Genomic DNA, 21,292 nt, shown 5'->3' with positions numbered 1-21,292 from the left:
AAGTTATTGAATGAAGGGTGTCAAGGATTTCTAGCGGTTGTAATTGATTTGACGATTGAGGAGCTAAGGCTAGAGGACATAGCCGTGGTGTGCAATTATCCCGATGTTTTTCCTCAGGAATTGCCGGGATTGCCACTAGAAAGAGAAGTAGAGTTTGTAATCGAGTTGGCACCTGGAACTGAGCCAATCTCGAAGGCACCTTATAGAATGTCGTTGTCGGAGTTAAAGGAGTTAAAGGTGCAAATGCAAGATTTATTAGACGAAGGATTTATCCGTCCGAGTGCATCTCCGTGGAGAGCGCCAGTTTTATTTGTGAGAAAGAAAGATGGATCGTTGAGATTATGTATTGACTACAGGTAGCTAAATCAGGTGACGATAAAAAATAAATATCCCTTATCGAGGATTGATGATTTGTTTGATCAATTACAAGGGGCTTCGGTGTTTTCTAAAATCGATTTGAGAACAGGATATCATCAATTGAGGATTAGGAAGGAGGATATATCGAAGACGGCATTTAGGACGAGATATGGACATTATGAATTTGCAGTAATGCCGTTCGGATTGACGAACGCTCCTGCTGCCTTTATGGATCTAATGAATCTGGTGTTTAAGGAGTTCTTAGATCAATTTGTGATCGTTTTCATAGACGACATATTGGTGTACTCGAAGAGCCTAAAGGAGCATGAATTTCACTTGAGTAGAGTTTTGCAGACTTTAAGAGAGAACGCATTGTATGCTAAGTTTAGCAAGTGCGAGTTTTGGCTCAATCGAGTAGCATTTCTCGGACATGTGATTTCGGGGGAAGGAATTTCATTGGATCCAACGAAAATTGAGGCGGTAATGAAATGGCCGAGACCGACAACGGTAACAGAGGTTCGAAGTTTTCTGAGTTTGGCAAGATATTATTGTCGTTTCGTAGAAAGATTTTCGGCAATAGCAACATCGTTGACCCATTTATTGAAAAAGGAAACGAAGTTTGAGTGGACTGATAAATGTGAAAGGAATTTTCAGGAATTAAAGTATAGATTGACAACGGCACCGGTGTTGACTATTCCATTAGGACCCGGAGGATATGAAATTTATAGCGATGCGTCGTTGAAAGGATTAGGGTGTGTACTCATGCAAAATGGGCAAGTAGTGGCCTACGCGTCAAGGCAGTTAAGACCGCATGAGTTGAACTATCCGACGTACGATTTGGAATTAGCTGCAATAGTATTCGCCTCGAAGATTTGGCGACATTATCTATACGGAGAGAAATTTCAAATTTATACTGACTATTAGAGCCTCAGATATTTATTTTCTTAAAAGGAATTAAATATGAGACAGCGTCGATGGATGGAGTTGTTAAAGGACTACGATTGTGATATATTATATCATCCCGGGAAGGCCAACTGGGTAGCCAATGCATTGAGTCGGAAGTCAAGCATCGCACATTTGATGGTCAAGGAATGGGCTTTGTTGGAAAAAGTACGAGACTCGGAGTTTAGTTTCGAAGTAAGTCAAGTCTCGAGTTTGTTGGCCACACTAAGGATTGAACCGGAGATCCAGGCTAAGATTAAGACTTTGCAGTCCACGGATCAAGAAATCCAAAGGATTCTAGAGATGGATGATACCAAGAGAAAGCCGGACTTCCAGATATCCGAAGACGGGATACTGAAGTTCCGTGGACGATTATGTGTACCTGACGATGCGGAGCTTAAGGAAGAAATTTTGTCAAAAGCGCATCGTATCAGTTATAGTATCCACCCAGGTAGTACCAAAATGTATCAGAGCTTGAGGCAGTACTATTAGTGAAATGGTATGAAAGTAGACATAGCTAGGCATGTGGCTAAGTGCCTGACGTGCCAGCAAGTGAAGGCACAACATTATATGCCCGGGGGATTATTGTAACCTTTGGAAATCCCAGAATGGAAATGGGAACATATAACTATGGACTTTGTGACGGGATTACCAAGGAGCCAAAGGGGCCATGATACTATTTGGATAATTATCAACAGATTGACAAAGTCGGCACACTTCTTGGCTATGCGAAAGGACTTCGCATTAGATCGATATGCTGAGTTGTATGTGCAATAGATAGTTCGGCTGCATGGGGTACCAGTGACGATTACCTCAGATCGTGATCCTAGATTTACTGCCAATTTTTGAAAAAGTCTGCAGACGGCATTAGGATCGAAGCTGCAATTCAGTACAGCTTATCATCCGCAAACGGATGGTCAGTCTGAGAGGACGATTCAGACTTTAGAGGATATGCTTAGGGCATGCATATTGGATTTTCAGGGTAAGTGGGAAGAGCAGTTACCTTTAGCAGAATTTGCCTATAATAATAGTTTTCAGCAGAGTATCGAAATGGCGCCCTTTGAAGCGCTATATGGCATGGCTTGTAGGATGCCCGTGTGTTGGGACGAAGTAGGAGAAAGAAGTATAATCGGACCAGAGTTAGTTCAACAGTCAATTGAGGCTGTTAAGGTGATTCGTGAAAGACTGAAAACAGCTCAAAGACGTCAAAAAAGTTATGCAGACAGAAGGTGAAGACCTTTGGAGTTTCAAGTAGGGGATCACGTATTCCTTAAGGTATCGCCCATGAGAGGACTGTCTAGATTCGGTAAGAAAGGAAAATTGAGTCCTAGGTACGTGGGACCTTTTGAGGTTTTAGAACGGATTGGAGATTTAGCTTATCGCCTTGCACTTCCACCAAATCTATCGCAAGTGCATAATGTGTTCCACGTATCAATGTTGAGAAAATATTAACCGGACCCAACTTATGTGTTAAATTATGAAGAGATAGAAGTCAATGACAGAGTGTCATATGTCGAGAGACCAGTAAGGATTGAAGATCGAAAAGAACGGGTTCTAAGGAACAAGACGATCCCGATGGTCAAGGTTGTTTGGGAACACCACGGGATAGAAGGCGCGATGTGGAAAAGCGAAGAGCAAATGCAACGTCAATACCCCCACTTGTTTGAGTAGTAGTTGATTTGTAAATTTCGAGGACGAAATTTTTATAAGGGGGAAAGAGTTGTGACATTCTGAAATCCGACCCACTTGGGATTTATGAGATGAATAGTTTATGGACGTGCTTGTAGTTAGATCTCGCCCGGAATTGATCACTTCGGGAATACTAACCGTTAAGGAAAGGCTAATTAGGGATTTAAAGTCGCGCGACCAAAGAACTCGATCGTGAACCGACTTTCGACCATGAAAATCGTCGAGGTGACATTTTGAGCCACTATCCAAGGATAACCAGGGATCAGTTCGCCACTGTCAAAGAAGTGGATCGCGGGTGATTCTGCTGGACCATGAAATGAATTGACGAATGACCCTAAACCTATACCAAATGATCGTGCCCGTCGGGTCTAGTGATCGATCCTCACGATTAAGTGACAATCGAGGTCGTCACGACCCGAGTAAACTTGTACGTGGCATGATTCAGTATCGGCCAAGGGTCAATAATGCGAATTTCCCCAAAAGCCGCCCGTTAGTATGAGATACATACAAGTTACGTTGTTCAAAACTTAGTCATTAAATTAGAGACCGAGTTGGGCATTGAAAATTTAGAAAGTCACGACAGGACATTTGGACGATGTTGTCATTTGCCCGGGTATCCTCGGATTTGTCCGAATCCTTCAGAAAAACTGAATTTTGGCGAGAAATGGCAAATGACCATTTTACCCCTGGAGATTTGTTAAGGCCAATGTAATTTGGGAAGGGCATTTTGGTAATTTCGCCTAGCCTTAGAATTAGAGAATTTTGGACAATTTTGCCCTTGGACTTTTTAAGAAATTCCCAAATTGCCCTTGGATATTTTGAAAAAGATTCAATCCGGGCCGTTGATTTCAAGATAAGATCAAATTTGGACGGTCGATTTGGATTGTGAAAGAGGGGCATGATGGTCATTTGGCCCCTCAATTATTGACCTTGATTATTTAAACCCAAATCCTCTCTCTCTCTCTCTCTCCTCATTCTCTCTCTATCTCTCGGCTCCCTCCTCTCCCCTCACCGAACCGACCGCCCCCCTTGCCGCGCCGCCGCTCGCCAGCCACCGTCCACCCGATTGCCGCCGCCCGTCATCGAGCCGCACCATCACCCTCACGCCGTCTCTCTCTCTCTCTCTTTCTCTTCCTCTCCCGTGGCCATGAACCGCGGCAAGGAAGCCGTCGCCACCGCCCGCCGTCCAGCCAATCGCCGAGCTGCTCGTCGCCGCCGCATGCCGCCACTTGCCACCGATCAGCCGCCCCCTTTCCACTCTAGCTAAGTTAGTCTAGAGTTCGGGTAAGTCACGCCCTAAACTCTATTTAGGACTTCAGGTATCGACAGACAAATTAGGGGTGGAATCGGATTTAATTAGACGATGTTTTGGCTAAATTAGGGGCTGTTTTGGGATTAATTTAGTGGATCGATTTGAGGATGGATATTGATTGATTTTAGATGGGGAAATGATGATGTTTCGAGGCTGAATTGGTGCCGGGTTGAATGCTGGAAATTGGGACTCATAGTGATGAGTATTTGGCTCGATTTAAGAGCAAATGGTGCCGGTTTGGTGCACGGTATGGTGGATGGAATGTGATGTTCGTTATGACTTGAATTGAGTAGGGAAATATTGAAATTGTACTTGTTATGTGGCTGTAATTGTGGGCCCGTTAGTGGCCTTGTGTGTTTGTTGGATTGTGTTTTGGTTGATTGAAATGTGAATCGTTATGTGCACGCTTGGGCCAAATTGAATTAATTGTCAATTGGCCGTGTTGGATGCTTATTGAGCTTGAGAAATGCATGGTTTGATGCGTGCACGGGCCAAGTGTGATTGGCTAATATATTGGCATGTGAGTATTGAATGTGTGAACGAATGAGAAAGTGAGTGTGGTGTGATACGTGTGATAATGGGAATCCCTGAGGCGGTACCACTACGCGGGGAATTGATCCGTCCTAAGGTGGTACCATTACGCGGGACGATGCCCGGTGTTATCGGAGGACGGCCAACCTGAGGCGGTACCATTACGCGGGTTGTGTCGTAGGTGGTGGGTGTTGAGCCTGAGGCGGTACCATTACGCGGGTCACTGGCGAGTCAAGTGTGAGATAGTCGCAGTGAACCTGAGGCGATACCATTACGCGGGTCACTGGCGAGTGTGGTGAAAAGAATGTGATAAGGCGAGAACGAAAGTATGAAATGAAATTAGAACGTGCATGTGATTGGAAATTATACTATTGTAGCTAACGTGCAAGTTGTACGCAGGAAAGGCCCAGGTAAGTATAAATCGTGTGCCTGCGATGTTGTGACTGAGTGTGATGGTGTTTGTGATTGTCTGGAGGTACGTGATAGCCTAGGTGGGGTTTAGGGGTGTACTTATTGAGATGTAATCTCATGATTGTTTCAACCAAAAATTTCAGAACCCCGGCCTGAGCAATGAATCTCTCGTCGCCGCCACCTGAGCGTTTTGGAGTACCGATGTGCGCCGACCACGACGTTATAGAGTACCCTATAGATGATCATATTACTTGGATAAAGCATACCACGGTAGTTTGGGTAGACGCAGGATTATCCATTTGGCAAGCCCATACCTATACCGCGTGGTTCTTTTAAGACGAGGTAGATGAGTTTGGCCCTGTCCGCGGATTTGATGTCCCTTTTGACGGAGTTGGAGATTGGGACCCGTCAGTCATACCCCCTCCCGATGGTGAGATGACGAGTCTAGAGACTAGCTTGGCACAGTCCGGACTACAGCAAGCGCCTGCAGCACCTGAGCCTTCAGGGGCCGAGCATGAACCAGAGCCTGAAGAATCGCAGGCGGGGTACAATCCGATGGATGTGGATCTCGAGGCGATCCCAGAGGAAGAACTAGAAGAGGAAGAACCCGAGGCAGAACCTGAAGAGGCCCCAGAAGATGAGCCCAAGAATGAGCCTGAAGAAGAACCGGTGCATATACCCGCGTATGAGCAATGGCTCGACCCCGAGTTTGTGCCAAAGGATGAGTCCGATGAGGAGCCAGTCGAGGAGGAGCGAGTCGAAGTTCCAGCGGAGTCAGGTGACATAAACAACCCGATCGAGATCGAGACCGAGCCGCAGTCCTCAGAGGAGCAGACAGGGTACTAGCGTAGGGTGCTAGCGTAGGGGTTGAGAATAGGCTTGTTGAGGTGTTCCATTTTTGGGCGATAGGGTACCCAGGCTATCGATCATTTTGGATATCGGTAGTTTATAGAGTAGAGGTTCGGTGTGCTTGTATATATGGTGGCGTATAAATTGTGAATATTATATAAGTTTGAATGAGCAATGAATATGTTTATTCTCCCTGTTTAACCCAATTATAATTGTCCGGGTATTGGTGGCTTTCACTGATCGTTTTAAATTCTCTAATAAGTTTAATTGGGTCGGCGATACCCTGGGACATTGCAATATTCGACCAGAGAAGTGTGTTGCGTGCTCGATGGGGTTCGGGGCGTGACATCCTAAGTGGTGGTGGAGGTGGTATAACACAACAAAGGTAATTTGAGTAGTAGCAGGTGAGGGAACATACCCAGTTAGCTAACATTACTAGACTTGACTCCATTTGCCTTCTCTGTTATTGAGTAAGTTTCCTCGGAACATCCACATCTTCACCCTTCAATTGATTTAACACCAGAGGTGCTGTTGATGATTTAGTGCGTCCTACTCTCTCGCTAATAAGTGGTGGCAGCGGCAGCAAATTGTTCCCACTAACATTATCAAGGTTAGGCTAACTCCTGATCCGTGCCATGGTACTTTCTCAAATCTACTACACTAGTCCCACCAAATGGGCCAAAAAGATGTTTCATCGAAATTTCTTCTGCGACGAAATACCTTTCACTCAAAGTCATTCTTCGGTTTTTAATTAAGAAAATCAGGATTTTGTGCCAACGCTGGATAGAAAATATCATAGGCGCAAGTGAAGGAATCAACACCATCGAATTCAAATTGAATCATACAAATTGAAACCATACCGAAATTTAATCGACATCACAACTTGAGAACATAAAGACACTATGCCAAAGTTTAATCGACGATGTAGTACCTAGGATAGAGATACACATCGAAATTCAATCAACGACACAAATTGGAAAGTGAGCTAAGGAAAGATAAAGTGCAATATAGGAAAGCTATAAATAAAGAAAACTTTATGTTTGATTTGTGTAGGGGGTCCATTTGAGGTAACTGTCTTTTGACGGTTTCCTATAATCTCAACCAACTTCGCATCCATGTTCTTGAATGGTTGCCTTTGTTGTATGTGAGTTGTTCTGCGATGGTTGTTTTCAAGTGATAACTGTCCCCTCCAAAATGCATGTCTGTGACCCAATTACCCATCAATTTCAAGTTTCGAAATGGTGTTTTAATCATTTACTGCCGAGGCTCATATCAGTGGCCATCGATTATCCATCACCGTATTTCGACAACAGGAAACGTGGCATTGAAGAGTACCAATGTCGATTAACACATGGTACTCTATGTCTATCGATGAGTCGGTATATGTGCAGTGACACTCATATGCCATACACGTGTCTGTTCTTACTCACGCACAAGGCACGTGCTTATCAATGCCGGGATTATTTTGGTGTCAACACAAACTTAATCCAGAACATTCATTTTTAAACAAGAATGCTCGGCATTACTATAGGTTGTCAAAGTACCAGAAATAGGACGTAAGTAAATCACTTCCAAAAGTAATGGCATTTCCGATAACCATGCTACCAAAAATACTTCCAAGTCTAGCCAATATGATCAGGATTCTACTGATTGATGATGTTTCGCCAGAAATGCTCCTGCGACGAAATATAATTCACCGAAAATTGTTCTTCGATTCTTAATGAAAGGAGACCGAGTTCTGTGGCTAACTCCGGACAGAGATATCCAGGCATGAACAAAAAGCTTGTTTATTTTGATCAGTAACACGGGTTTGTACCGCGACGAAATTTGGCTAATAGGAGCTTCAAACTTTATAAACAATTCAGACAAATCCATCTAGCTACTGACTAGCAGCATCCGAACTCCATCAATGCAACATTACAAAGCTATTGTGCTTACAACGTAGATGACTATAGCTATGGAAATTAAAAGTGCAGTATTGGAAAAGTAAAGATAATTTAAAGACAGCATTTTGATGTGTGCTCGCGGGAGGTTTTTCTGGTTGTCGGGTAATATGTATACAATGAGTCTGATAACCGCCTTATGATACCATATTCAATAACTACCGTTGATCTCATCTTCACCATTCATTATGACACATGTCCATTAACTGCCATCGACTTATCTTTTTCTCCATTTTCCTCATGCCTATTATTAACCGTTAATTTGACTTTGTCCTCATTTCGGACACCTGTCCTTTCCTATGAGATAACCATCGTCAATTCTTTTTCCATCTTGACACCTGTCCTTCCCATGCGATAACCGTCGTCGATCTTTTTCCATCTTGACATACTTATCCTTCCCCATGTGATAACTGTCATCGATCTCTTTTTCGTCTTGACACATGTCCTTTCTTATGCGGTAACCGTCGTCGATCTCTTTCCATCCTGGCATACTTATCCTTCCCCATGCAATAACCGTCATCAATCTCTTTTCCATCTTGACACATGTCCTTCCCTATGCGATAACCGTCATTGATCTTGTTCTGTCTTGACATTTTTCCTTCCTTTTTTTCTCATTGACAACTTCGATGACTTCGGTCATTGATCTCTTTTCTTCTTGACACTTGTCTTTCCCCATGCAGTAATCGTCATCGATCCTTTTTCTGTCTTGACACTTCCTATTTTTCTCGTTGATAGCTTCGATGACCTTTGGTACAGAATCTCAAGTGGCGCTTGTCTTGACACTTTTCGTTCCTTTTTTTCTCATTGACAACTTCGATGACTTCGGTCATTGATCTCTTTTCTTCTTGACACTTGTCTTTCCCCATGCGGTAATCGTCATCGATCCTTTTTCTGTCTTGACACTTCCTATTTTTCTCGTTGTACAGAATCTCAAGTGGCGCTTGCTTCTTCTACGACTCCAAATTTCAAATTCTCAAATTTCCCACCAGGATATTCCAAACAGCCTTCATGAATGTCAACAGATGCAAAAACACCCGAAATTTTTTTGCGTCCCTGAACGACTCAGGGATCCCCTCTATTAAGAGTGTTAATGTCAAGCCACCAGTTCAATGTTCTTGGTGAAAAAGAGTCCAAATAAGCGAGTATTTTAAACAGTTCTTGTGCTAATGGAGCACTTTTAATGAATATATATAAAAATAGGACAACTTGGTCAAGTCCACCATATATCACAGTCGTTCGAAAATATTAGGTGAGTTTAACACTCCACGTAGGATTTGCAGAAAACCACCCACAAATTGACACGTGGCAATCGGGGCCCACATCTCAGGGAAAAAACTTGACTCTCTCCTCTCTCTCACGCGCTCTGCTCTCCATCTCTCTGCAACCCCACGCTCAACCCCTCTCTCTCTAACACCTTGGCTCATGCCCGATGCACGACCAGCTCTGCTCTTTCTAGTCGCCATCGCCTCCGATCCATCCGGCGACAACTTCCCGAGATATTCAAACTCCGGGGACTCCGGAATCGTGGTCAACGCGCCAGACTTGTCGTACCCAACGTAAAACCCGTAGTCCTCGCCGATGACGGGCGAGTACAGACCGGCGACGCCGAACGCCGGGGTAGAGCTCGTCTTCGGCTTGAAGACCGAACGCAGCAGCTTCTGGATCGACCACGAGATTCGGGAGTGCTTCTTCGCCGTCGTCGAGGTCGCCGGTTGCGGCCGCGGAGGAAGAGGGGGAAGGCGCGGTGGTCGGGGAGGTTAGGCATGGACAAGGTGCGGGCGGAGATGGCGGAGTCAAGCTTGAAATACTTTTTTTTTTCGCTAGAAAGCTGTAAGGACTTGAGTTCAAAGGAGAGATGAACTGAAGAAGGCTTGTCAGAACATGACCGAAGGTGTTAGAGAGAGAGAGGGGGTTGAGCGTGGGGTTGCAGAGAGATGGAGCAGAGCGCGTGAGAGAGAGGAGAGAGACAAGTTTTTTCCCTGACATGTGAGCCCTGATTGCCACGTGTCAATTTGTGGGTGGTTTTTTTGTAAATCCTACGTGGAGTGTTAAACTCACCCAATATTTTCTCGCGTTGGCACCCCGCGACAGGTTAGCATCAGTTTTGCTGACGTCAGGACAATACAACTATTGCATTACGACAGGCATGATTCACTTTTACACGACTATCATTCTATTCCACCATATATGTTCTCTACGATAAAAAATGTAAAAAAGGGAAGAAACAAGCCACCATAAAATTCTATTCCAACGGATAATGCAAAATGTAGAATCCATGCATGTTTTAAAACATGCAATCCCAGCATTTGGCTGCAAACTGTCATCACCTCGGAGATGATCAAAGCGACAGAGGGACTCTGCCAAACAGCTGAGAACCCAATGAGACGAGACTCAACCTCTAATCGAAGCAAAATGTCAAATATACTACCAAGTCCATCCAATCTGAGCAGGATCCCGAAGTAGTTGTCACTCCCGAAAAGTTCAGTATAGGTGACAAAAATTTCCCGATTAGAAATTGGTAAAGAACCACTGAAACAAAGAAAAGTGCAATCTGTCCAGTCGCCAGATCAATGTTCCAATCCAGGAATCTCTACCAGCAGAAAAGATCACACAGTTCACTTCTCTAAATTCTCTAAAGACATAGTTCGCTATTTAATCATGCATTGATTAAATAGCGATCCTCATTGACTTTCAAAAGAGAAGGCCATCCGGACATGACTATCATTTCAAGTATGCTACCGATGTAGCGCATTTTGCTGATTACACCGTTGTGATCACACCATTGAGGCAGCAAGATGGACCAGCATAGGCAGCATTTGGTTTGACCAAGTAAATTCCACCATATCACAGTCATTGGCTTAATCAGGACCTAAACCAACTCTGTTCTCGCAATAGACCACCCCAGATGCTGCAAATTCCGTGCCTTCAAAGGCAATAAATCAAACGAGACCGTTTGATAATTTTAATTAGAAGGAAAATGAACGATATTCCCCCTTGTACAGCGGTTGAAAAAAAGATGCATTTAGAACCATAAGTTAGGATATCTGGCAGACAAATCAACAACGTCCAAGGATCATGTTGCAAATGAGATCTTACATATAAATAGATTCAACAGATATGCTCGACGTGTAAAAATAAATTATGCATACGAATTATCACCATCCAAATATTGCAATCATACGAAATCAGAAGGAAAAGTAGAAACTTCCCGCTCGACTTTTCCAGTTGAAATGACGTAGAAGTTGGTCATCCGATCAAAATATGATAAGAATCAAAAGGGTAAATGGGAATGTTTTTCCAGTTGCAGCAAATAGGAAAGCTTACAAAAAGAAGACTTGAACCAAAATATATGGTCTGCTAGTACAGTTTCACTCAACTAAAAAACACACAAAATATGACAAACAGAAAGAAAAGGAAAAGGATCAAGAGCGCGATTCAGGAATGATGTCTCCTCTGAAGAGTACTCGGCAGAGGATTGTCAAGCAGAGAGCAACACAAGAGAGGAATTGCATGCACAGTCAAAGACGCAGCGCGAGACCGAAGGATGAGGACACAAGGGAGGGACAATTTCTAGGAAGGACACGGGCTTTAGATTTTCAATAGCAATGATCTGAAGTGAGCGTACACGTGGCATGGAAAGAACCAGGACAGTTCCTACATCGACCAAACTCTGACCTCGGCAAGAAAGAGAATTGGTTCTCGCATCAATCGGAAAATAACAAGACTTACACAAACTCCATTCAAACCATTAACTGCCTCGAAAAGCGGAGCTTACCTGATTGTCAGGGATCATCAACTCGACATCACAAAGATAACTCAACAGATCACCACTTCTCAAGCCCGGCAAGATCGCGACATGTAAAAGAATTGGAACTAGACCATGATCATATCCCAAAGATAAAAAGCCGGAGAACAAATTTCAATCAAAACCGATAAATACCCAGAAGGTTATCAAAATTTAGTCCATCGCCGGTCTAAGATGTGAGTTCATCATCTCTACCAACAAAAGACAGCAAAACAGATCCTCAGTCCTCCAAAAAGCCCAAACGCTTCGTTTTATGAAACAAACTGACCTGTGTCGCCATTCATCGCCCTTAGATAACATCCTCGGACAAGCTGTTCGCTCCAAGCGAAAAGAATCCACCGCGACTTCCCCAAACAACGAAGTCCAGAAGCAGGTCACAAAACTGAAAAAACGGGAAAAAAAAATCAACGTTCAGAGAAGGAGCTAAAACAAAGACATCCCCAAAAAGGAATAGGAGAAAGGCCAACTGCCAAGTCACCGAATAACCGAAAAATTCAGAACGATAACAACGCAAAGACCGATCGGAGAGAGAGAGAGAGAGAGAGAGAGAGAGAGAGAGAGAGAGAGAGAGAGAGAGAGAGAGAGAGAGAGAGAGAGAGAGAGAGCGTATGAGGAGCAGAGGAAGGAGGATGGGGTTTTATAGAGGAAGGGGAGCTCCCAACGGTCCTAACGGTCTCCCGCGACGGTCCCAACGGTCTCCCGACGGTCACATGGGCCTCCCAACGGTCTCCCAACGGTCACATGAGCGTATGAGGAGCAGAGGAAGGAGGGTGGGGTTTTACAGAGGAAGGGGAGCTCCCAACGGTCCTAACGGTCTCCCGTCCCGCAACGGTCCCAACGGTCTCCCGACGGTCACATGGGCCTCCCAACGGTCATATTTTTAATAAGGATTATTCTTTATTTCGAAATAGAGCCGTTACCTCTAACAGATTACGTTAGAAAATTTAATAACAAACTATAGCTCTAATTAACATTGCTTTTTCGTGTGGAATTAGTTGCCTCTTTCTAATATATTATTATATAGCATGAAATTAAAGAGTTGGTAATAATTTTACTTATTATGTTGTTGCGACATAAATTTGTTGGTATACCCGATATTAAAGTGTACTTTAAATTTAAATGAGTAAAAATTATTATGTTGATTAGGAACCTTTCTTATCATATATAACATTTAATGTCGGCTGAAAAAATAATTCATCATGAAAAAGGCGAATTTTTCAAATTCTTTGTTATTATTTTAAGATATTAAAATTTTCAAAAAAAAAGAAAACTTTTGCCGTTTTAAAGTGCCCTTAATTTTGACGCACAAGTGCTAGGAAAAAGTTTTGCCATTTCCTTGTCACTCTTCACAAGCACACACCCTACTTGACACGTGTGAATTCTGGCTCAAACCTTGTCCTATCTTTTTGACCTATGAGACTCACAAGATATAAACAAATATGTCGAACCAAGCTGACATGAATCGATGTGTTTAAGAAATTTTCTTTTTCACTTTTCTTTTTTCATCGCTAGAAGAAAGAAAAGCACGAGCATAAGCCATAGACGACGAGTTTTTTTTCCAAAAAGGGGTGACATGGCAGTTATGGTCCATGTCAAAATCGAAATGACGAGGGAAATCATGTCTATAAAGTGAGAATTTGTTAAGCAGCACGAATTCTCAAGAGAGAAATGGAGGTCAAATTGAGAGGACGAGGCTTCTAATTTATGGATGCGTTTGTTTCATGAAAAATAATTTTTTAAAATTGATTGATTGTATTGTATTGCTTATAAAAATGAATCAACGTAAAATAATTTCATCGTCCATAAAAATGTTTGAATATTTTAATAATGGGAATACTTTTTAGTAATTAATTATTTCAAGAAATAAAAAAGTGATTATTTTTAAGAAAATATTTTTTAATTTATTTATTTTTTACTAAACAAACGAAATATATATTATTTATTTTTTTAATATGATCGAGGCAAATGGTCCGTGGACCGTCCTAGTCGCTGTGTCAGTGACAGTGGCCGTGGCCGTTGGCCTAACCACATTTTAAAAAATTGGCGGTTTTGGTCGTTTCCAATGTCCTCTTCGCCGCTCAACATGGTAGCGACCAACTCCGGTGAAGCCCCCGTCCGACCAGAGCCCAGGTACGACCGCGAGAGCAAATTGAAAGCCTTCGACGCCTCGAGGACTGGCATGAAGGGCCTCGTCGACTCCGGAGTCTCCAAGCTCCCTCGTATCTTCGTCGGTGATCGCCGGCCCCAATCGCCCAACCGCTCCTATCCCGCCGACACGAGCTTCGGCATCCTGGTCGTGGACTTGGAAGGCGTCCATGAAGATCCCGGCAAGCGCGGGGAGATGATCCGCAGAGTTGGCCAGGCGTGCGAGGACTGGGGCTTCTTCCAAGTGGTGAATCATGGGATCGGAGATGGCGTCCTGAGTGGAATCCTCGACGGCGTGAGAAGGTTTCACCAGCAGGAGAGCAAGGCGAAGATGGAGTTGTACTCTAGAGATCTGTCGAAGAAGGTGCTTTTTAACACCAACTTCGATTTCTACAGCGCACCCGTCGCGAATTGGAGAGATTCGCTGTACTGTGCCCTGGCTCCTCACCCGCCGAGTCCGGAAGAGCTTCCTCAAGTTTGCAGGTAACCTGTTTGCGAAAATGCTAGTGCCCCGAATTTCGACAATGGTTCTAGTTTTCACCGTCGGAGTTCCCATCAGGAGGCTAGAGCGTAGGGTGATGTCTTTCTTGCTGGAATTAGTAACTTCATTTTGAAGAAGTTTGTTTTGCCATCTGTATAATTCTCACTGAATTCGAATAGGTCATTTCATCAACTATTCTAGCCCAGGAAAAAGAGAGAGAGAAGATGACGCAGCACAGTTAAGTTTCCTCTATTTTCAACTTGTTCTACTACTGACTTAGACCATGAGTTTGTCTCCAACTTGTAATCATGAGCAGTTCTATTGTCAAAGTGCTTTTTATGCTGATTGAAAAACTAGACCAGGTCGTTCTGTTTATCCAAGGATCATTTTGAGCTCCAGACTGGTTGATATTATTAAACCGGAGTCTGTCAAAACCGGGTTGACCTGGTTACCGGCTGTTTTAGCACGAGAATGTTAGTTTCATGAAAATTACTGCTGCACCTTTTGGTCAAACCCACCCCATGAGCAAGTGATTGCCTGCAGCAAGCCGCTCGGCTTTGGCTTCTGTAGGTACATGTCAATGAAATTGAGACCTCAAGAACTCAAATTTTGGACTGAATGAGCGCCCTTTACCATATTGGCAGACGCATCCACTATCTTGGGCAAAGCTAATATGGGAATAGGAGCTTTTATTTGGTTATTACTTATGTTGGTGCTCCTAGCCAAGCTAATGGAATCAAGAGTAAGTAATTTTAGTGTAGTGTCCACGGACCAATTGAGAACAGTGCTTCAGTTCATACACACAAAGTTGTTCATGATTGTAAGATATAGTACTAATTTTCCACGTGCTCTGCTTGCAGAGATGTAATAATGGAATATTCAAATCCACTGAGGAGACTGGGGCTTACCATCTTCGAACTGCTATCAGAAGCTCTGGGACTGAATCCCAAGCATCTTGAAGACTTGGGCTGTGCTGATGGACTGTACTTCGTCGGACACTATTATCCAATATGTCCTGAGCCAGACTTGACTCAAGGTCTAAGCAAGCACACGGATAGCGCCTTCCTCGGGGTGGTATTGCAAGACCAAACCGGTGGCCTACAACCATGAAAATCACTGGGTAGATGTTAGCCCCATTCATGGTGCTCTCATGGTGAACCTGGGTGACATGTCACAGGTAAGCTGGTTTGACTTGGTTCTTCAGTTAATGGACTTCCGATGTTTGATTGCTTGCATATACTCGTTCCAATATTCCAGCATGAAGAGACTTCTAGGCAATAAGAACCTCAACTCCCTTGGGTTCAATTCCCTTTTTTATTGCATATGATGACCTGCGATAATCCGCTATAGTTTGGCCTTTCACATCTACGAAATCTGCTGGACCATGTTATCCAAGAACTGATTATGGATTGACAGATATTTCCAAAGACACTTAAGAAATACTTGAATTGTTCAATGCATGTGCCAATGTCATGTTTCATAAAATTTTCTGAAGTGTGACAATTGTAGGAGTAAGAGGACTTCGGGGTTTGCTTGAAGAGTGGTTGTAGAAGTATTTCTTCTGAAAGCATATGGAAACCATAGTATGGACAATGGAGGTCCAAAAAATGTTCTCTCCCTTCAAAAATTGGTTTTTATGCTGAAGGAGGCATGCGGGCGTGAGATATGCTAGAAAACTATCTATTTCTTCATATTTTTCTGACAAAAATAAACTTTCTGTTGGCTGCTTGAAATTAAGTTTGAGGTCAACATTGGTCTTTTTGATGATGTGGGCATGCTGGTATCATACAACTTGCTTATTCTCAGGCCATTTTGGTTTGGCAATTTTGTCACTTACTGGATCAGAATATCCAAGCTCATTTTACTGATAAGTAGGGTTTCAAATCTACGACGAAAGATGCTGGTACTAATTCATTCTTCTTAATGGCTTGAGTGATGAAGAATATGACTCCCGTGACTCATTATCGCAAGCTATTAGTATTGTTCTTGAAAGTGCAGTAAACTATTTGTATTTGTGCATCTGACATTCTTTGAGAGAGAAGATTGGTTAGCTAATAGATTTGGCTATCTTTTGTGCAGCCAATCACCAATGGTAAGTTTAAAAGCGTCTACCACAGAGTATTGGCAAAGAGCGTAGGACCGAGAGTCTCGGTGGCCTGTTTCTTCAGAACACATCTTGAACAAGAGGATTCCCCTAGAAAATGTGGGCCAATTAAGGAGTTGTTATCAGAACAAAACCCTCCAGTCTATCGGAAACGTCTGTGGAAGACATTCTCAAATATTTACTCTCTAAAGGTCTTGATGGGGTTCCTGTATTAGATCATTTAAAGTTGTGAAGAGTAGTCTATTTCATACACACAAATTTTCTTCATTAATGTATGATACAATGTCCATTTTCCGCACTATTTGCTTAGACATTGTTCAAGCGGAGTGATCGCCAGTGCTTCCGCTCGCTCAGAGTATTCCGTTATCGCATCCCGAGATAGGTCGTGGGTACCAAAAATTTGAGAATTGGTTGGATACGATGAGACCTACTCTATTTCAGTCCAAGGAGTCGGAGAGGCCTTTCATGCCTGATTTCGATTCGTCAAAGTCTCTGAGCTCTTGGTAGCAGCCATAGGTCGATGGAGTGATGTCAGTTGAATCATCGGCGACCTCCATTTTCACACCTTGCTTTGGTCAGTTATTGAGCAAGATGGACAAGTTACAAGTGATATACAGGTTGATGGTCCAATGAGTGACTCAACAAAGGGTGTGTAGGGTCTCTTGTTGGTTTTGGACGGATAACTAAATGATATGAAATTTAAAGTACGAACACTTGGGAATAATCGTTGCCGGCGATATATATTGCAAGGAAGTAGAGAAAAAGATAAATTTACAAAACGATCTACAATCAATGGTTACAATTTGTTACTGAGAAATAAAACATGCCATGTGTAGCTCTTCCTATTTAGCGGCACGTATCCACAAATGGCTACATCCGAAATTGTTGACCCAACTATTTGACGGTTACATTAACTCTATTACTTTGATGGCTATATGTTGATGTCAATGGCCTTGTCAATTGGCTAAGGCTCTCATAAATAACTTGTTATGCCTGTTATCGATGATTTTATTACCAAGTTGTCGATTCTCTTGAAGTTGTTGACTATTCTATTCATGACTTTTGTTTTCACCATACACAACTCTTGTAAATTGAATGGTCGATGAACCACTCGATCCTTAAAAGTCATTATATGCCCTCTTATCATTCACAAATTTGATTTTTCCCTCCTGAGTTGCTAGGGGTGATCGGTTCCCAGTTCCGAAGTTTGAGAACCATAAACCGGACCGGTTGGTCCTAGGACCAAAAACCAGATAGGACCAATTCAATGGAATCGGTCACTTTTTTTATTTTTTTCCCACCACAACGAGATATAGTGACAAATCTTAACATATTTACAGAAGAGTCATTGTAATGCAACAATAAAGAGAAAGCATTGTATGAGAGTTTAGTTCACATTTTACTAATTTTTTTTTAAAAAAAAATGTATATGTAGTCGGTCCGGTTCCCCCTTGGAACCGAAAACCGGATCAACATTCCGAGAAATCGGACCAAACCGGCTGATCTAGTTCGGTCCGGGTGGTTCTCGATCTGGGCGATGCTCAGTCGGGGAGATCCGTTTGGCACACCCCTACGAGTTGCCAAATAATTCACTTCATAATACTATGGCTCCGTGAACGGTGCCACTCGCAATATTTTTTTGTTTACTAAAATCTTTCTTTACTTTGACTTACACGACCTTCTTCCACATGCACCATTACAGTTACACACAGAAACCTTCGCCGCTCAGCATGGTAGCGACCGACTCCGGCGAAGCCCCCGTCCGAGCAGATCCCAGCTACGACCGCGAGAGCGAACTGAAGGCCTTCGACGCCTCGAGGACCGGCGTGAAAGGCCTCGTCGACGCCGGCGTCTCCAAGCTCCCCTGCATCTTCGTCGATGATCGCCGGCCCCGGTCGCCCGGCCGCTCTGATCCCGCCGGGACGAGCTCCGGCATCCCGATCGTGGACTTGGAAGGAGCTCACGAAGATCCCGGCAAGCGCGGGGAGATGATCCGCAGAGTCGGCCGGGCGTGCGAGGACTGGGGATTCTTCCAGGTGGTGAATCACGGGATCGGAGATGGCGTCCTGAGCGGTATCATCGACGGCGTCAGGAGGTTTCACGAGCAGGAGAGCGAGGTGAAGATGGAGCTGTATTCTAGAGATCAGTCGAAGATGGTGCTTTTCAACACCAACTTCGATTTCTACAGAGCACCGGTCGCGAATTGGAGGGATTCGCTGTACTGTGCTGTGGCTCCTCACCCGCCGAGTCCGGAAGAGCTTCCTCGGGTTTGCAGGTAAACCTGTTCGCGAAAATGCCAGTGCTCCATATTGCGACTATCAATATGATCAAGTCATACGTACAAAGTTATTCGTGTGTGTAAGATGTTTGATCAATTTTCCACGGCGCTCTGCTTGCAGAGATGTAATAATGGAATATTCAAATCAACTAATGAGACTGGGCCTTACCATCTTCGAACTGCTATCAGAAGCTCTGGGACTGAATCCCAAGCATCTTGAAGACATGGGCTGTGCCGAAGGGCTGTACTTCATTGGACACTACTATCCAACATGTCCTGAGCCAGACTTGACTCAAGGTCTAAGCAAGCACACCGATAGCGCCTTCCTCACGGTGGTGTTGCAAGACCAAACTGGTGGCCTTCGAGTCCTCCATGAAAATCACTGGGTAGATGTCGACCCCATTCATGGTGCGCTCGTGGTGAACCTGGGTGACATGTTACAGGTAAGCTGGTTCGGCATGGTTCTTTACTTAATGGACTTCCTGTGTTTGATTGTTTGCATATATTCCTTCTAATATTTCAGCATGATGCGACTGCTCAGCAACAAGAACTCAACTCCCTCGTGATCAATTCCCTTTTTGTTGCATTCGATGACCTGCGATAAACCGCTATCTTTGGGCCTTCACGTTTATGAGATTTATTTGGACTATGTTATCCAAGAACTGAATATGGATTGATTGATATTTCCAAAAACACCTGAGAAATACTGGAATAGTTCACTGCTTGTGCCAATCATGGCATTTATCGTGTTTCATAAAATTTTCTGATGTGTAACAATGGTAGGAGTAAGAGGACTTTGTGCTTTGTGTGAAGAGTGGTTTAGAAGTATTTCTTCCGAAAGATATGGATAATGGAGGTCCCAAAAATGTTCTCTCCCTTCAAAAAATTGGTTTTTCTGCTGAAGGAAGCATGCCGATGTGAGATATGCTAGAAAACAGTCCATTCTTCACTTTTTTTCTGATAAAAGAATTTTTCTGTTGCCTGCTTGAAAGTAAGTTTTGAGTTCAACATTGGTCTTTTCAATGATGTGGGCATACTGGTATTGTACAGCTTGCTTGTGCTTGTCAGAGTAGGGAATGTTCAGGCAATTTTGTCACTTACTGGATCAGTATATCCAAGCTCAAGTTCCTGATAACTAGTAGGGTTTCAAATCCGTGACAAAAGGTGATTGTACTAATGCAATCTTCTTAATGGCTTGAATGATGAAGATATATCATTAGCTTGACTCATTAGTGCAAGTTACTAGTATTGTTCTTGAAAGTGCAATCTTCAGTAAACTATCTGTATCTGTGCATTTGAAATTCTTAGAGAGAGAAGATTGATTAGCTCATAGATTTGGCTGTCTTTTGTGCAGCTAATCACTAATGGTAAGTTCAAAAGCGTCTATCACAGAGTATTGGCAAAGAACGTAGGACAGAGAATCTCGGTTGCCTGCTTCTTTAGAACACATTTTGGGCAAGAGGGTTCTCCCAGAAAGTACGGGCCAATTAAGGAGTTGTTATTGGAACAGAACCCTCCAGTCTATCGAGAAACGTCTGTGAAAGACCATGTCAAATACGTATACTCAAAAGGTCTTGACGGGGTTCCTGCAATAGATCATTTAAAGTTGTGAAGAGGAATTGATTTGAAGTTAGTTCCTGTGCAGAATGGCATGGATGACAAAAATTAGACCATATGCCCAAGCTATGGTTTTCTTTAGTGCCAGATGTCTTTTAATTGCAGCTTAGAGAGAGCTGCTGAACTTGTATCCAGTAAATACTGTTCACCGCTCCCAACTTCGCGACTGTCACTATTACCATATGTTTGGCAGGTGATGATCAGGGTGGCGGCGGCGGCAGCATTAGTGGAGAAGGGTGGGGTTAAAAATAATATTTTCTTGTAGGATTTGATAAATGTTTGATCTAGGGGTATAATCAAGTCGATACAAAGTCAATACGAGCATCGAACTTGACTCAAATAATCAAGGCTGGATACTTGGCTCGAGCTAAATCGAGCTTGATTATTCGAAACTAGAACAGAGTTTCGGCAAAGTGGAGCTTCATTATTCCAACAGTTTAATTGTGTGTTAGAGACGCTAGCTAAAGTGCTTGCCTAAGTTGGTGTTGAGGTCTAACAGACGGATGGTAGAATATCGTGTTTAGAACTGTGGAACTTCCAGTTGCTCTTGCAACATTAAATGAGCCAAGTCAGTTCTGTCAATTGATTTTTCCATGGAAGTGTGTCATTGGCGAGCTTTGTTTTCATGGTATGGACTATTAATTGTCCTAAGTGTCAAAAAAACGGTCAGACTAATTTACATGCCCAAATCATAAGGAAGACCACTCTTTTGAAATCGATCTGGTGGCGCTTGATCTTCTAGCTTCACATCTGTGGCCGTGTGACCGATGATACTGGGCAACAGGCAAAGTTGCCGCACAGCATCGCACAGTTGAATCAAAGTAATTT

At 43.3% G+C, this 21,292-nt stretch overlaps 1 protein-coding gene, 1 long non-coding RNA gene and 1 pseudogene across 3 annotated transcripts; 2 read left to right on the top strand and 1 right to left on the bottom strand.

Moving 5' to 3' along the window:
- Positions 1 to 11,601: 11,601 nt before the first annotated feature.
- On the bottom strand, positions 11,602 to 12,364 carry LOC130138999 (uncharacterized). 2 transcript variants are annotated; one of them, XR_008817242.1, is made up of 2 exons: positions 12,307 to 12,364; positions 11,602 to 12,221 (listed from the first exon to the last, which is right to left on the bottom strand). It is a non-coding gene; the product is annotated as an uncharacterized LOC130138999 (long non-coding RNA). The 2 variants fall into 2 exon arrangements; XR_008817243.1 differs by having other exon boundaries at positions 12,318 to 12,364.
- A 1,474-nt stretch (positions 12,365 to 13,838) lies between these two features.
- LOC115669091 (1-aminocyclopropane-1-carboxylate oxidase homolog 1-like) lies at positions 13,839 to 16,801 on the top strand (annotated as a pseudogene).
- A 1,441-nt stretch (positions 16,802 to 18,242) lies between these two features.
- Positions 18,243 to 20,775, top strand: LOC130138876 (1-aminocyclopropane-1-carboxylate oxidase homolog 1-like). Its single transcript, XM_056314310.1, has 3 exons — positions 18,243 to 18,844; positions 18,969 to 19,290; positions 20,202 to 20,775. The coding sequence occupies exons 1-3, from the start codon at positions 18,258 to 18,260 to the stop codon at positions 20,457 to 20,459; spliced, it is 1,167 nt and encodes a 388-aa protein (XP_056170285.1). The 5' UTR covers positions 18,243 to 18,257; the 3' UTR covers positions 20,460 to 20,775.
- The last annotated feature ends 517 nt before the right edge of the window (positions 20,776 to 21,292 follow it).

This window comes from Syzygium oleosum, unplaced genomic scaffold (genome assembly GCF_021117445.2).
Source record: "Syzygium oleosum isolate NSW1041296 unplaced genomic scaffold, Sole_v2.1 Sole_v2.09, whole genome shotgun sequence".
NCBI lineage: Eukaryota > Viridiplantae > Streptophyta > Magnoliopsida > Myrtales > Myrtaceae > Syzygium > Syzygium oleosum.
The sequence above is the reverse complement of the archived record's forward strand: the minus strand, read 5'-3'. Positions and strand labels throughout refer to the sequence as shown.

Excerpts from the sequence above, each read along its gene's own strand:
- LOC130138876 (XM_056314310.1), top strand. The coding sequence starts at position 18,258 with ATGCACCATTACAGTTACACACAGAAACCTTCGCCGCTCAGCATGGTA. Across the intron at positions 18,845-18,968 it reads GAGCTTCCTCGGGTTTGCAG|AGATGTAATAATGGAATATT; the intron begins GTAAACCTGTTC and ends CTCTGCTTGCAG. Across the intron at positions 19,291-20,201 it reads ACCTGGGTGACATGTTACAG|CTAATCACTAATGGTAAGTT; the intron begins GTAAGCTGGTTC and ends TCTTTTGTGCAG.